General features: G+C 43.6%; 1 protein-coding gene across 4 annotated transcripts in view; it reads left to right on the top strand.

Moving 5' to 3' along the window:
- Window positions 1-13,317, top strand: part of FNDC3B (fibronectin type III domain containing 3B) — a 363,910-nt gene that overhangs the window by 255,001 nt on the left and 95,592 nt on the right. For all 4 annotated transcript variants that reach the window (XM_049629594.1, XM_049629593.1, XM_049629595.1 and 1 more), the window contains one exon: window positions 6,342-6,400. In XM_049629594.1, coding sequence (XP_049485551.1) covers window positions 6,342-6,400 — 59 coding nt within the window. The remainder of the gene's footprint in view (window positions 1-6,341; window positions 6,401-13,317) is intronic.

Genomic DNA, 13,317 nt, shown 5'->3' with positions numbered 1-13,317 from the left:
ATATTCTGTTATGCCGGGCATATCTGTAAATGAGCCGTGCGGATGAGAACTAGACGGAAGGTTTACAGAGAAATAATGCTGATGTCATTCCATTGGAATGAAGGGGCTGTTACAACCATAAATACATTCTATAGCTAGCAGCTAAGTGTCTAGCTGTATTTCTTTTCTAAGATGGAAAAAATGTGAAGCAAACCAAAGAAGTAAATTGTGTTTATAAAGGGGGATATTTTAATTAGTTTAGGCCTTACAGTTATTCAAACAGTCTGAACTTACAGTTCTTTTTGGAGCAAACATGAAAACCATTATTTGTGGAAAGTTTAAATTTCACATGACACATATTCTCTCTATGTGTGTGGGTTGTTGTTGCTTTTTTCTTCTTCGTTTTTTTTTTTTTTAAAGTATATTTGCTTGCTTGTGTATTTTTATTTTAACTTTCCCTTTGCTAAAAAATGCTTTATTTTCTTGGGAGGAGATTTCTTTGGGGATGAAGAAAAATGTAAATCACTGAGCTGAATCCCCCTTCCCCCCCCCCCTTTTTTTTTTTTTTTTGTCATTTGCAATTTGGGTGGTTCTCAACTCCTTGGGACATGTTGAAACTAGAGGCTCCCATCTTAACTCCTTTTTAAGAAATTACCTACCTCCCAAATGTGTCTGTATCTGCAAAACAACACGCCTGTTCTGTTTGGAGCACTGAGAGTACCCTATAATCCTTTTTTATTGATCAGCACCATCTTCACTGCAAGGAAAAGGTTTTTCAGTGTTAAGAAGGTAGTGATATGAAAGGTGGGTTGTCATGTCTATCCATATCAGCCATGGTTGCAACAAAATTAAAGCAGGAAGAAAATGATTTTAATCTGTTTGCTTAACTCGTGGCAGTTTTAATGCGAGGAGAAAGAAATACAAGTTGGCCTGTAAGATTTGCCTGTGGATTAATTTCCTTGCTGCAAACCAGGGGGAAGAAGGCAGACACGATAATGAAAAGAACCTCATCCTACAACCCTGTAACAGAACCTTGCATTTTTTTCCTCTTCTTTTTTTTTTTAATTAAAAAAAATTTTTTTAATGTTTATTTCTGAGAGAGAGAGCGAGAGAGAGAGAAAGCATGAGTGGGGGAGGAGCAGAGAGAGAGGAAGACACAGAATCTAAAGCAAGGTCCAGGCTCTGAGCTGTCAGCACAGAGCCCAACGCGGGGCTCGAACCCACGAACCGTGAGATCGTGACCTGAGCTGAAGTCGGACGCTTAACCAACTGAGCCACCCAGGTGCCCCTTAATTTTTTTTAATGTTTATTTATTCTTGAGAGAGAGAGAGAGAGAGAGAGAGAGAGAGAGAGAGGGGGAGAGAGAGAGAGGGAAGGTGGGAGAGTATGAGTGGGGAAGGGGTAGAGTGAGAGAGGGACACAGAATCTGAAGCAGGCTCCAGACTCTAAGCTGTCAGCACAGAGCCCGATGTGGGGCTCGAAATAATGAGCTGTGAGATCATGACCTGAGCTGAAGTCAGATGCTAAACCGACTGTGCCACCCAAGTGTCTCCCCCCACCCCCTTTATTCCCCTCTTCTAGGACAATCTGTTGCTCGGCTGTCACACCAAATTCTTTAAGAGGTAAACACAGAGACAAACGAGACATAGTTTTCTTTTCTTAATTATTATTATTATTAATTTTGAAAGAGAGAATCCCAAACAGGCTCTGCGCTGTCAGCGTGGAGCCGACACAGGGCTCGAACTCACAAACCGTGAGATCATGACCTGAGCCAAAGTCAAGAGTTAGACGCTTAACCGACTGAGCCACCCAGGCTTCCCGTAGTTTTCTTTTTAACTTGATATGAAAGATTTCCTGAAGACAGATCACCAGAACTATTCTTTTTGGTTTTGCTCATAAATTTTTGTGACCGCATTAGCTGTTCTTCCTCACTCACGATATGTGTGTGTGAGAGCATGAGAGAGGGAGAAGTAGAGACACAGAGAAAGAAAGCATGGCGAGCAAGCGAAAGCTTTACCCAGACTCTGAAATACACTGAATAGCTGAGCTCCGAGGCTGTTTAATGGAAAGGGTGATAATTCATAGACTTCTCCGAGGCCCGGTTAAATCTTGCCTTGGGAGAGGTAGGCCAGGGTCCAAGTGAAATCGGTTATTTAGGTAGTAGAGTCGTGAATTTTGGCATTTCGTACCAGACTGCTAGCTTTCGGACAAGAGCTTATTTTACACGTGGTAACTGTCACTTTAGCTCAGTTAAAGGGATTTTATTTTCACTCTTGTGTGTGCATATTGTATGCCTGGCATTTATTTATCCTTAGCCTGTGGCAGCACAAATGGAAAAGCATTCAGTAAATGCGGTGCGGATGCATTTTTCTCTTCTTTTTCCATATTCACATTTTAGAGTCTTGAAAGAAAGAAGGAATCCAGTCTGGCTTTGATACCGCATTTCTCCTGATATAATGGGGCATTGATTGTCCTGTCACTACCTTTCCTCCCCTCGCCCTGCCCTTTGGGTTTTTGATCTTCTCTGAATCCTTTGTTTATTTGGCTCCATTCATGCCCTACTTTTTCTTCCCTTTCTCACATACCTTCTGCCCAGATCCAGAGGCCTTTGCTCTATTTCTCTGACAGCTTTCTCCGAGATTTACACACACACACACACCACCACCACCACCACCACCACCAACAACAACAACAACACCAACAACAACAACAACAACACCACCAACAACAAAAAACCCCAATACAAACCCTCTCATGGGATCTGGATGGTTTCTCCTGCTGCCTTCCTTCTTCCATGCACCCCGGGGCAAAACACCCTCCGCTCTTGTCTCTCCACATCCTCTCCCTTGTGACCCCCAGATCCCTATTAATTTGTCATAATGCAGTGAGACGTTCTCTTTGCTTTTGGACCAGGTACTGGTCTTGTATCCCTCGGGGAGATCACATCTGCTGTCTGAGCCTCAGTTTCCTCATTCATTCCTTCTCCTCATCTGTCATATGCCTGCAGGTGTTGTACTCAGCACCGAAGGTGAAAACTGTGATGGACAAAATAGACTTCAGTCCTGCCCACACTGTCAGAAGACTGAGCAGAGCATGTCCGTCTTGCAGGGGATGTTGTAAAAATGAGCAAGGTGTTGGCCCCTCAACCAGCACGTAGCTGGGTGCTCAGAACACGTCAGCTTTCACTGCTATAATCAAAGACAAACCTGGACAGTCCTGACCTCTCTTCAGAAGTTGTTTTTATCTCAGTCAGGACCTTTCCCTTGTATTTCTGGCTCTTACCCACAACCCATTCTTTTTCATTTTAAACAGATCTCTACCCCACCCTCTCCCCCTTCTAATCCAACCTCCTTTCTCATTTTTTTCCTTTTTCTGTCAAAAGCCTGGCCATTTCTCCTGTCATCTGCGTTTGAAAGCTGGCCAGAGGGAGGGGCCTCCAATTTTTGTGGGACAAAGCGTCCTTTTTTGCTTCCCTCTTTCAGGCCCTGTATCTAGTACATAGTCCTGAGGATACTTCTTTTGCTGAGCTCTTTAGTACTTCCCTTCGTTGTCGAATAGGTGATTATCTCCGCTCTAGTCTCAACCTTTATTACCTCAAGGGTGGGGTGTGGCTTCTGGCTTCTGGTCCTGGTATCTGTGATGGCGGAAGGAAGCAGTGGCCTCCTCCAGCTGGTTCTGTGAATGTGTCTATTTCTATGAGTGTCTGAAACCATAGGTTCCTGCAAACTCTAGAATAGCCAGAGATTCAGAAAGTTTGGTCTTTGACAACCGAACCAGTTCGTATATTGCAACTGTGCTTACTTTACTTTTGTACTGACAATCAACCCCTCAGATTATGAGATAAATGTAGAGTCTGCTTAGTACGAGCTTCCAGAAAATGTGAGGGTATGTGCGTGTTTGACTTATGGGTATAAACCATTATCTATATCTTAACAAGATTACATGACTATAAACAAGGGTGTCATTTGGCCTTTTGAATGTGAAGTTTCTTTTTGTTGTAATACAAAACACCTGCAATTTAAACACCAGTCCGTTTCTTTTTCTCACCAAAATAGAAGTAAACATCTTCTAAATAGAATGCAGTAAGAAACAATGAAGAACTGATCCTTTTAAAGTTTATGGTGGTGCCAGCTACGAGTCTTATTATTTATTTAAAAATATTTTAATGTTTGTTTATATTTGAGAGAGAGAGAGAGAGAGAGAGAGAGAGAGAGAGAGAGAGAGCACACGCATGCGTACATAAGTGGGGGAGGGGCAGAAAGAGAGGGAGACACAGAATCCAAAGCAGGCTCCAGGCTCTGAGCTGTCAGCACAGAGCCCCACGTGGGGCTCGAGCCCACGAACCGCGAGATCATGACCTGAGCCGAAATCGGATGCTTAATCGGCTGAACCACACGGGTACCCTGAAGTCTTACTATTTTTCACTTGGGCTTGGTTCATTTATTTAGGTAACAAAGCTATTGAGCTTGGATCACACAGGAACGGTGCTAGGTGCTGTGGGCTAAATCCTGAGTGTGTCCTACCAAAGGGGTCCGCACACTGCAGTCAGCCCCATGGTCTGTTGTGTGTGAGTCACAAACTGAGGAGATTGTTACGTTTTCACAGGGATATAACAACAAAGAAGAATATGTGACAGTGGTCTATGTGCAAATTGAAAAATATTCACTGTCTGATTCTTTTTCTTTTTTTTTTAACATTTATTTATTATTGAGAGACAGAGTGTGGAAGGGGCAGAGACACAGAATCAGAAGCAGGCTCCAGGCTCTGAGCTGTGAGCACAGAGCCCGACACGGGGCTCGAACTCACAAATAGTGAGTTCATGGCCTGAGCCGAAGTCGGACACTCAACCGACTGAGCCACCCAGGCACCTGATTCTTTACAGAAAAAAAAAAAAAATTGTTTTTTTTGGATCTGTAGCATCTCTGCCTTCCTGAAGCTTATATTTTAGTAGGAAAGAAAAGCAGTAAACGAGAACACATGAATAAGAGAACTTTTAGATTTTGGTAGCCACAAGAAAGGAAATAAGTGGGACTGCAGAATGACTGGAGGCTGAGCAGGGGGTGGGGTTGAGGTGGGATTCTTTTAAAAGGTGACTTTGAGATTGACCTGAGCAATGAGTATGAAGAGCCTCCGAAAGAGCTGGACTTACTAACCTCTCACCCCCTTGTTCCACGTCTCCCGTCACCTCCAGTGGCCTGCTTGGCCACAGGGTCAGCTAGATGTTGGTGCTTAGGAAGCCTTCTAGAATGCTCTGTCTTGAGTATGTATCACATGGAATTGCCTGCTGCTTTCATTTCCCCCTCACTAGACTTGAACTATTTGAGGGTGAGGACATATATCTTGGTAATCATGTAACTCTAGCATTTACCTCATAAACTAGGTTTAACAGTTAATCTGTAAACTCAAAATTAGATTACATCAAGTAGGTTGCGAAAGTCAAGGAATTCCTCTGCAAAACAGTCAAGTTTAAAGTCTCTTATCCTTCTTTTACACATACTCTTCCCTCCCCATCCTCTCTACTCTAAGCACTGTCCTCCCTTTGTTTTTAAAACATTTCTTGCCCCAGTGCAAAACTTGCCCGCTTCCCCATCTTATTAAAAGATATCCTCATCCATCCAGTTGATCAAGCCCAAAACAGGGAATTATCTTTGATTCTGTTCATTCCCTCACCCTCGACTGTCACACCCAGTCCTTTAGCACCCATACCTCCAAAACCAGTTCTGTTTTCACCGTTTTTGATACCATCCCAACCCAGGCCAGCTCTATCCTTCTTCACCTGGACCAGTACGGCAATGTACTGACTGATTTTTCCACAGTCACTCCTGCCTTCTGTATGTCCATTATTCCTGCAAAACCAAACAGATCTTTTCAGACTTGGGGGAAAAAAAAAAAGATCACGTCAGTCCCTCTACTTAAACACTTCAGAGACTGCCCACTGAACTTTGAATAAAACCTGAACTAAAATATCTGAACTCCGAGCCCTCGATGAATCGGCCACTGTCTCTTCAACCTCATCTCTTAATTGCTCTCAGCTTCTAGCTGCACCCATTTCTCTCCTTCTTAGGACCTTTTATTTTCTGTTGCCTGTTGAGTTATTAGAAGGGACTCAGTGTTAATCTCGTCAACTTTGTGAATATGTGAACCGAGTCAGTGGCAAGTTAGCACAACCACAGTGAAATCCCCACCCCAACGTCCTTCCCATTCTGAATTTTCATGATCCTGTCTGTGGTACCCAAAGTTCACGGTAACGGGCAACTGACTTAATGCTCGCTATAGTTAAAGGCCTTGGAGGAGGAACTTGGCAACATTATTGCCTCCTAATGGTATTAACGGCTTGTCTTTTTTTCTCTTTCTCCATGCAGAGTATGAGTTGGAAGTAAAGAGGGTGCAAGACATTCTTTCAGGAATAGAGAAACCACAGGTATGTCTTCTGGATTTCTCAGCATAAATGACACATTCTTAAGCATTTCAAGTGTGCTTTTCTTTCACCACATCGTAGGTAAACAAAAGGGCCCCTTCCTATTGCTGATTATTTATAAACTATGAAACAGTGTTGTTATTAATGGAGCATGAAAATATAGAACAACAGTCTTCTGTTCTGTCACAATCCACCAAAATGTGTCCTTTATTTAGATATTCTGAATGCAATTAGGTATTCTTCCCTGCTCCCAAGGACACATAGCGTCCCCCTGACACCCTTCCCTCCCACAGGTCTATACAACTGTTTTCTTTTGGCAATTTCTTTGAACCTGTGTAAATATAGTAATAATAATTTTTGAAAGCCTCAGTGATTCCGAGTATTTTTCCAGGTAAATTTCAAAAAGGCATGTAAATATTAGCTGAAAAGAAGGCCAAGATATTGAGTGTAATGGCAAGAAAAAAAATTGGTGGGAGTGATGATATTGTGAGGTTTTAGGTCTGATTTTGCCAAATGCTTTGAAATCCAAGTGAAAAATTGAAAACGTTGACTCAGCCTTTCATCTGAGGTCAGAGAGCCAAAGTTCCTTGGATGTTTTCCGGCCCAATTGGAAAACCTTGATCCCTCGTGCGTTTCAAATCCTGAGGCTTTTTAACAGAAGAGCTCAAACATGCCTCAGGGTACACAGTTGAGTTTGACTAAAACCTAAAAGCAGGTGTGTTGGAGTATGGGTCCCACAGGGAACTCCTGGAGCGGGGAGTCTGCACTTACTCTGGTGTATACAAGGAGCAGGTTGCCACGAGAGTTTCGGGGCATAGAAGTCACATAGTCACGGCTATAGTTTTAGGATGCACGGACGGTTGGCAGATGCATCGGGGTGAGAAAAGGATGGACCCAGGGAGGTAGGCACCAAGAATCTGTTACTGTAGCTCTGGCAGGAGGGTACAGGAGGCAGAATTCAGGTGGTGGCCCTAGGCGTGTCAAGGAGAGGATGCATACCGGAACTGCCTAGAGAAGTCAGTAAGGCGTTATGACCTCTCAGATAGCTGGGCTTTCAGGCTCCAATGCCTCCACTGAGGAGTTGCTGCCTCCAAGAGTCTCCCTTCATTGCTGTCCCTGCCCATCAAGTGGGATTCTCCACCTGGTACATAGAACCCCTGTGGGTACTGGGTTCTGTATACCCACTGGGGTGGGTACTACCCCCAGCTTCACTGTGCTCTGCGTGTATGTATATGTGTAATACATTTTATGCCATTTGCTTTTTCCCAGTAATCTGTGCATTCCTCTAGAATGGGTTTGTGTAGTTTTTATGATTTCCAGTGATATTCTTGGACATGTTGAGTGTGTTTCACTGGCAGGGCACCAAGGAAGTAAATGCAGGGGCAGTCATATATGTCTGGTAGGCAGTGCTGGGGAGAGAGGGGAACGAGATAGTGATCAGATCACACGCATAGATTTATAGTTCAAGCTGTGGGAGTAAGAGTGGATGATATTTTGGGGGCTGGGGGTGGAATATAGGGAGAGGTTAGAAAAAGCTTGGGGACATAATCGTGGTATATAGTATATATATTCGTGGTATAGCAAAAAGAAGGAAACTCCATGAAGAAAACAGGAGTCCTAATCGAGAAGGCAGAACAACAGGTTATTTGTCTCAAACACAGTCACAGAACTTCACAGGCCTGCCTTCGTCATGTGAACACACACTGGGTTTTTCTTGAGTTATTCCTTGTCATTTCTTTACGGCAGAAGTGACAGAGTCTATGTTTGTTAGGATCGTGTGGCTCTAGCAAGATTAAAAAAAAAAAAGCACCATTTAAATGCACTAGTCCTTTCCTTGATTCAGCATTTATTAAGTGCTTACTCTTTACATTTTTTGGAGCAGGGTGGATAGACCAGCTTTTATGTAAACAGATACGACACGAGGTGCAAAATTTGTAAGATTGTCATCTGAGTGGTTAGACAGTCCAAAATGGGTCTCACTAAGCTAGCATCTGTTGGCTGGCGACATTTTTTCTGGAGGCTCTGGGGAGAATCCATTCCTTCATGTTTTCCGGCTGCTTCTGGAGGTTGCCTGCATTCCTTGGCTCACGGCTCCTTCCATCCTCCTGTCTCCTTCTCTGACTCTGACTTTTCTGCCCCGCTCTTTCACTTATGAGGACCCTTGTCACTACACTGAGCCCACCCAAATAATCCAGGATTGTTTCTGTCTCACACGATCTGCAATGAATCACATCTGCAAAGTCCCTTTCACCTTTTAGGGCAACTTATGCATAGGTTCCAGGGATTAGAATGGGGACATATTACGGGGGTCATTCCTTCCCCCTTGGCCCCGCCTAAACCTTCTCTGCCTGGTGATCGCCCACTCGTCCTTCCCAGCCCAGTTAGTTGTTTACACATTTTTCCTCCCTTCCTCTTCTCCCCTGTCTCTGTCTGAAGGTCTTATTCATGACTGGGTCTTATTTATCTTTGTGCCTCTAATACCTAGCACTGTCCTTGGCACCTTGTGAACCTTTAACAAATATTTGCTGAATAAACGTGTGGCAGACCGCAATGGCTGCAGCTAGGTTCTGGCAGGGGAGACAAATGCCTGAAGGCCTGCCAGCATCAGATGAGGTTCGGCCAGCATGGTGGAATGTGGGGACAGCCTGGTGCCAGAGCTCCAGGCAGAGGCATGGAGAGCAAGGGCCTCTGCTTTGCATTCTGGCCCTCTGGGCCTTTAGTTGTCTCTGTGACCTTGGGTAAGTTCCATGACCTCCCTGAGCCTCGGTTTCCTCACCTTCCAAAGGTAGGATGATACATACCACATGGGACTATGGGAGAAGTAAATCATATAGTATTTAGAGAGGACTTGGGATAGGGTATTTCTCTGGAGTTTATAGCATTATCAGTATGCAAAAGTGAAATTCCCCACCACACTCTGAAATGGGAGAGGGGTGTCCAGCTGCCTTCCAGGGAAAGAAGCAGAGTTCAGCAAGTTGGGCATTTTGTTCCTGATTTTTTTTTTCTTTCAGCCACATCTGATAACACGTCTAAACAAAAGGCACATATTTTTTCTCTGAGATTTTGTAGATGGTTTGTGTTAGGTGTAGAAGGAATTTTTAAGATTTGTGGGTTCCGGTCATCTTTCTAGAGCTTTGGGCACACTGAGTTGAGCAAGTCATTTACTCTACAGAAACCTGGATACTATAAAGATCCAAATACTGAGTCATGGAGTAAAACCGTATGGATTTGCTAGGTATTTGTCCTGAGACTGTAAGAGTTAGGTGCCTTGGGGACCAGAGTCCTAGCCACTGCTCTATCAGAGAAACAATTTTGCTCCTGTTCTAAGTGATTGAGGAATAAACCTCTCCCAGTACCTGCCACCTCCAGCCTTTGATCTGCTCTGATGACAGTGCTAGATGCAGCCTCCCACTTACCGCAGGGCTGTTTATTTTCAGGATGTAAATAAATGTAACCTGCATTGTTTCCCTCCGCTAATGTTTAGCTTGTGGGAACAATTGATTTGTCGGTTCCAGAAGTGAGTGCACTGACCTAAGAGAAACAATTGCCCCTCCAAGAAGCCATTCCTCGAAAAATAAACAACAGTGTATCTGAAAAGGTTTGGCAGTTCTTAGCACTTGAGGGATTATAGAAACAGATGATGGTGAAATTCCTAGATTTGAGTCTCTCTTTTTTTTTTTTTTTTTTTTTTTTGAGTAACGATCTCTGACCTTTTGCTTTTAACTTTTCCATTGTGTTATTATTTTTCATGATGGTACTTCTGAAGTGAAGCCAATATTTCCATGGTAATATTTCCTTAGCGTTCTCCCTAATTGGATCTGCAGGCCTCCCACATAGTTAACTCCAAAGTCCTGACCAGATTTAGAAGCTACTTACTTACACAGAAATATTTTTTAACATGGGAGGAACAGTTTAGTAACTTGATGAGAGTAAATGGTATTTTTGTTCCAAATAATAAATATAATTTGCATATAATATGGCCTAAGAATTAAGATAGTAACATTTTACAGAAAAGTACTAAAATAATGAACAGGAGAGAGGGGGCACAAGGTGAGTGAAAGATGGTGAATCAAATAGCGACGTGATCATACAGTCTTAGGTCCTAATGGATATGCACATATATACACTTTTAACTAGAAACTGTCCTCAAGTTGGAGTCTACGTTTAACAAATATATAGGCAACAATGATTTCTAGTCAGGATGTAATTATTTAGAAATAAATGATGGTTTTATGATTCCTTCAAGATACTTCAAAACAGTTTAATTCTCTGAAGTCTTGCTACTCGTAACCTCCCCAACAGACCTTTTACATCTCTGGTGCCAAACAAAGTGTCAGTTTGGGTCTTGCCCAATGATTTTGTAACTAGAGATCATCACTTTTATTATCATCATAAAGGAGATTGACTTCTATTTACAGTCGGATAATTAAACATCAGGAAGTCAGTTCGTGTTATGGCTTCTAATCTTCTTTCGGATGTCAGCCATGATGTTCCTTGTGACTGTCAGATTAGCTGCCCTCGTGTAGTTCAGTGGTCACTGCTGGTGAGAAAGTTTTCCCCACGGAGAAAGAGAGAGAGAGAGAGAGAGGGACTTAGAAGTTACTGCTCCTCTGAGATTGCTTTCACTCTGAAGTAGGCCTGAACCAGTCAGAGTTCTTAGAGCTCGGGTCTCTCATTAAGGTTATCACCTCCCTGGACACTTGGGGTGTGCGTCTGGTGCTGAGGGTTCCCCTTTACGTGACATTCTCTTGAAGGGCACCATGCAATTTCCTGGCATCATCCTTGAAACGGAAGTGAGTTCCAAGTTCTAACAGAGACGAGGCATTCTTTCTCTCAGGAGGATTCCAGTGCCTTAAAGAATGGAAACCTGAGGCCCTGGAGTCTGAAAGAGAGGGAACAGGAGTACAGGGGGGAATTGGTTCCAGACCAGTGGTAGTAATCTAGGTGGTAGGCTGCTTAGCTCCAGGAAAGAATTCTCAGAAGCCATGGCTGCTGTCTTTGAAAATGATGTAGAGTTCTCAAAGTGTGCTTCCCACAGTCTGGCCTATTGGAAGAGTGCATGTGTATGGAGACCTGCGTTCAGAGCACAGTTTGCTTTCTTAAGGCTTGCTCATGGGAACTAGAGAGGGCGCCTGGGTGGCTTAGTCCATTAAGCGTCTGACTTTAGCTCGAGTCATGATCTCACAGTTCGTGAGTTCGAGCCCCGCATCGGGCTCTCTGCTGTCAGCACAGAGCCCGCTTCAGATCCTCTGTCCCCTCTCTCTCTCACATTATCTCTGGGGGTGCCTGGGTGGCTCAGTTGGTTAAGCGTCTGACTCCTGATCTCGGCTCAGGTCACGATCTCATGGTTCCTGGAATTGAGCCCCACATCCGGCTCTGTGCTGACAGCGAGGAACCCACTTGGGATTCTTTCTCTCTCCTCTCTCTCTCCCTCCCTCCCTCCCTCCCTCCCCCCTCCCTCCCCTGCTCTCTCTCTCATTCTCAAAAATAAACATTAGAAGAAAAAAGAAAAAAACATCAGGAAGTCAGTTAGTTTTATGAGATACCAGTACCTCAAGATGACTCATTAATGGTGTATCAAAGAATGCAGCAGATATCCTGGTATGCATTGTAGAAGCACTGCCTTAAAATCTAGTCGGGAGAATGAACGCACAAATAACCAACTAAGGCACAGTACAATGAAATGATTGCCCAGCATAGGTACCAGCAGAATGTGACCAGAGCACAAAGAAAACAGTGGTTGATTCTCAGCATGGGTTTAGGCAGGAATGTACAGAAACCTTTCCAGAATTGCCCGCAAGCTGCTCTGGGTCTCTCTGTGCCGTGTGTCTGCTATGAGGCCATCTCTCACGCATCCGTCTCTCTTCACCATGTTGGTGCTCTTTGAGGCAGAGATCCTACGTTAGAAAGCAGGAAAGTCAGAAGCTAAGTTATAGGGGCATGAAAGGGAATGGCATCCTGAAGGGGTGTATAGCACAGGAGGGTCGGGGGACAGGGCAAGAGGAGATGCTAGTCTGGAGTCATAGCACAAAGGGTGGAGTTTGATTCTTAAGAGTGTCTCCCCAGAGTTTTTTTTAAGAGGTATGTAATGCTGGTCTGCCATCCCCTGTGTCACCTGTATCACAAACTCAGACTGTCTCACTCCCTTTGATTTTTATTTTTCATTCAACAGACATTTACTAAGCAACCACTGCTCACAGTTGAATATGACTTGGGTCCTGTCCTTAGGAAGTCCCACAGTCCTGTGGGAAAGGTAGACAAATGCCATAAACTCGATTTGCAGAGGTAAAGATAACCAGGTGCTGTAGAACAGAAGAGTGATGACAGGTGAAAGACTTCAGGGAAGTTTACGTGGGGATAGTGAGGGCTGGCTAGGTCTTAAATGATGAGCAGGGATTTGACTAAATAATTGGTTAAATAGATCTTGCTGCTTTGTCTATATGGAATAAAAATGATACGGAGGGATCGCTGCTAAACTTGGAAAGAATGACAGCCTAAAAAGAAATTCAGTATTCACAGTCCATATTATTCATGTTTTTAAATTATTTTGTATTACATTTTAATACTCTGTATTGATCAGATAGTGACAAAAATGGATGAAAAAAGGGGAAACTGAGTAGTTTATGTATCTCTACCCATAGACTAATAATCTGTCACTATAAAGTCTTTATGAACATGAAGCTTTAGCATGTATATTAACCCTTGTTTTTAATGTTATTGAGACCAGTATCCAGAGAGCAGCAAAATAACCTTTAGAAAATTAGAACATCAAAGTTCTGTTGATTTATTGCAAAGAATTAGACTGTGCGTTAGGTTGAGTTTCTCCAGAAATGGACTCTAAAACAAAGATTGGAGTGCAAACAGTGTATCGGGGGGGGGGGGTGCCCCAGGAAGCACCAGCTAGAGTGGGCACCTGGGAT

The sequence above is a fragment of the Panthera uncia genome, chromosome C2 (assembly GCF_023721935.1).
Source record: "Panthera uncia isolate 11264 chromosome C2, Puncia_PCG_1.0, whole genome shotgun sequence".
Taxonomy (NCBI): Eukaryota; Metazoa; Chordata; class Mammalia; order Carnivora; family Felidae; genus Panthera; species Panthera uncia.
The sequence above is the reverse complement of the archived record's forward strand: the minus strand, read 5'-3'. Positions and strand labels throughout refer to the sequence as shown.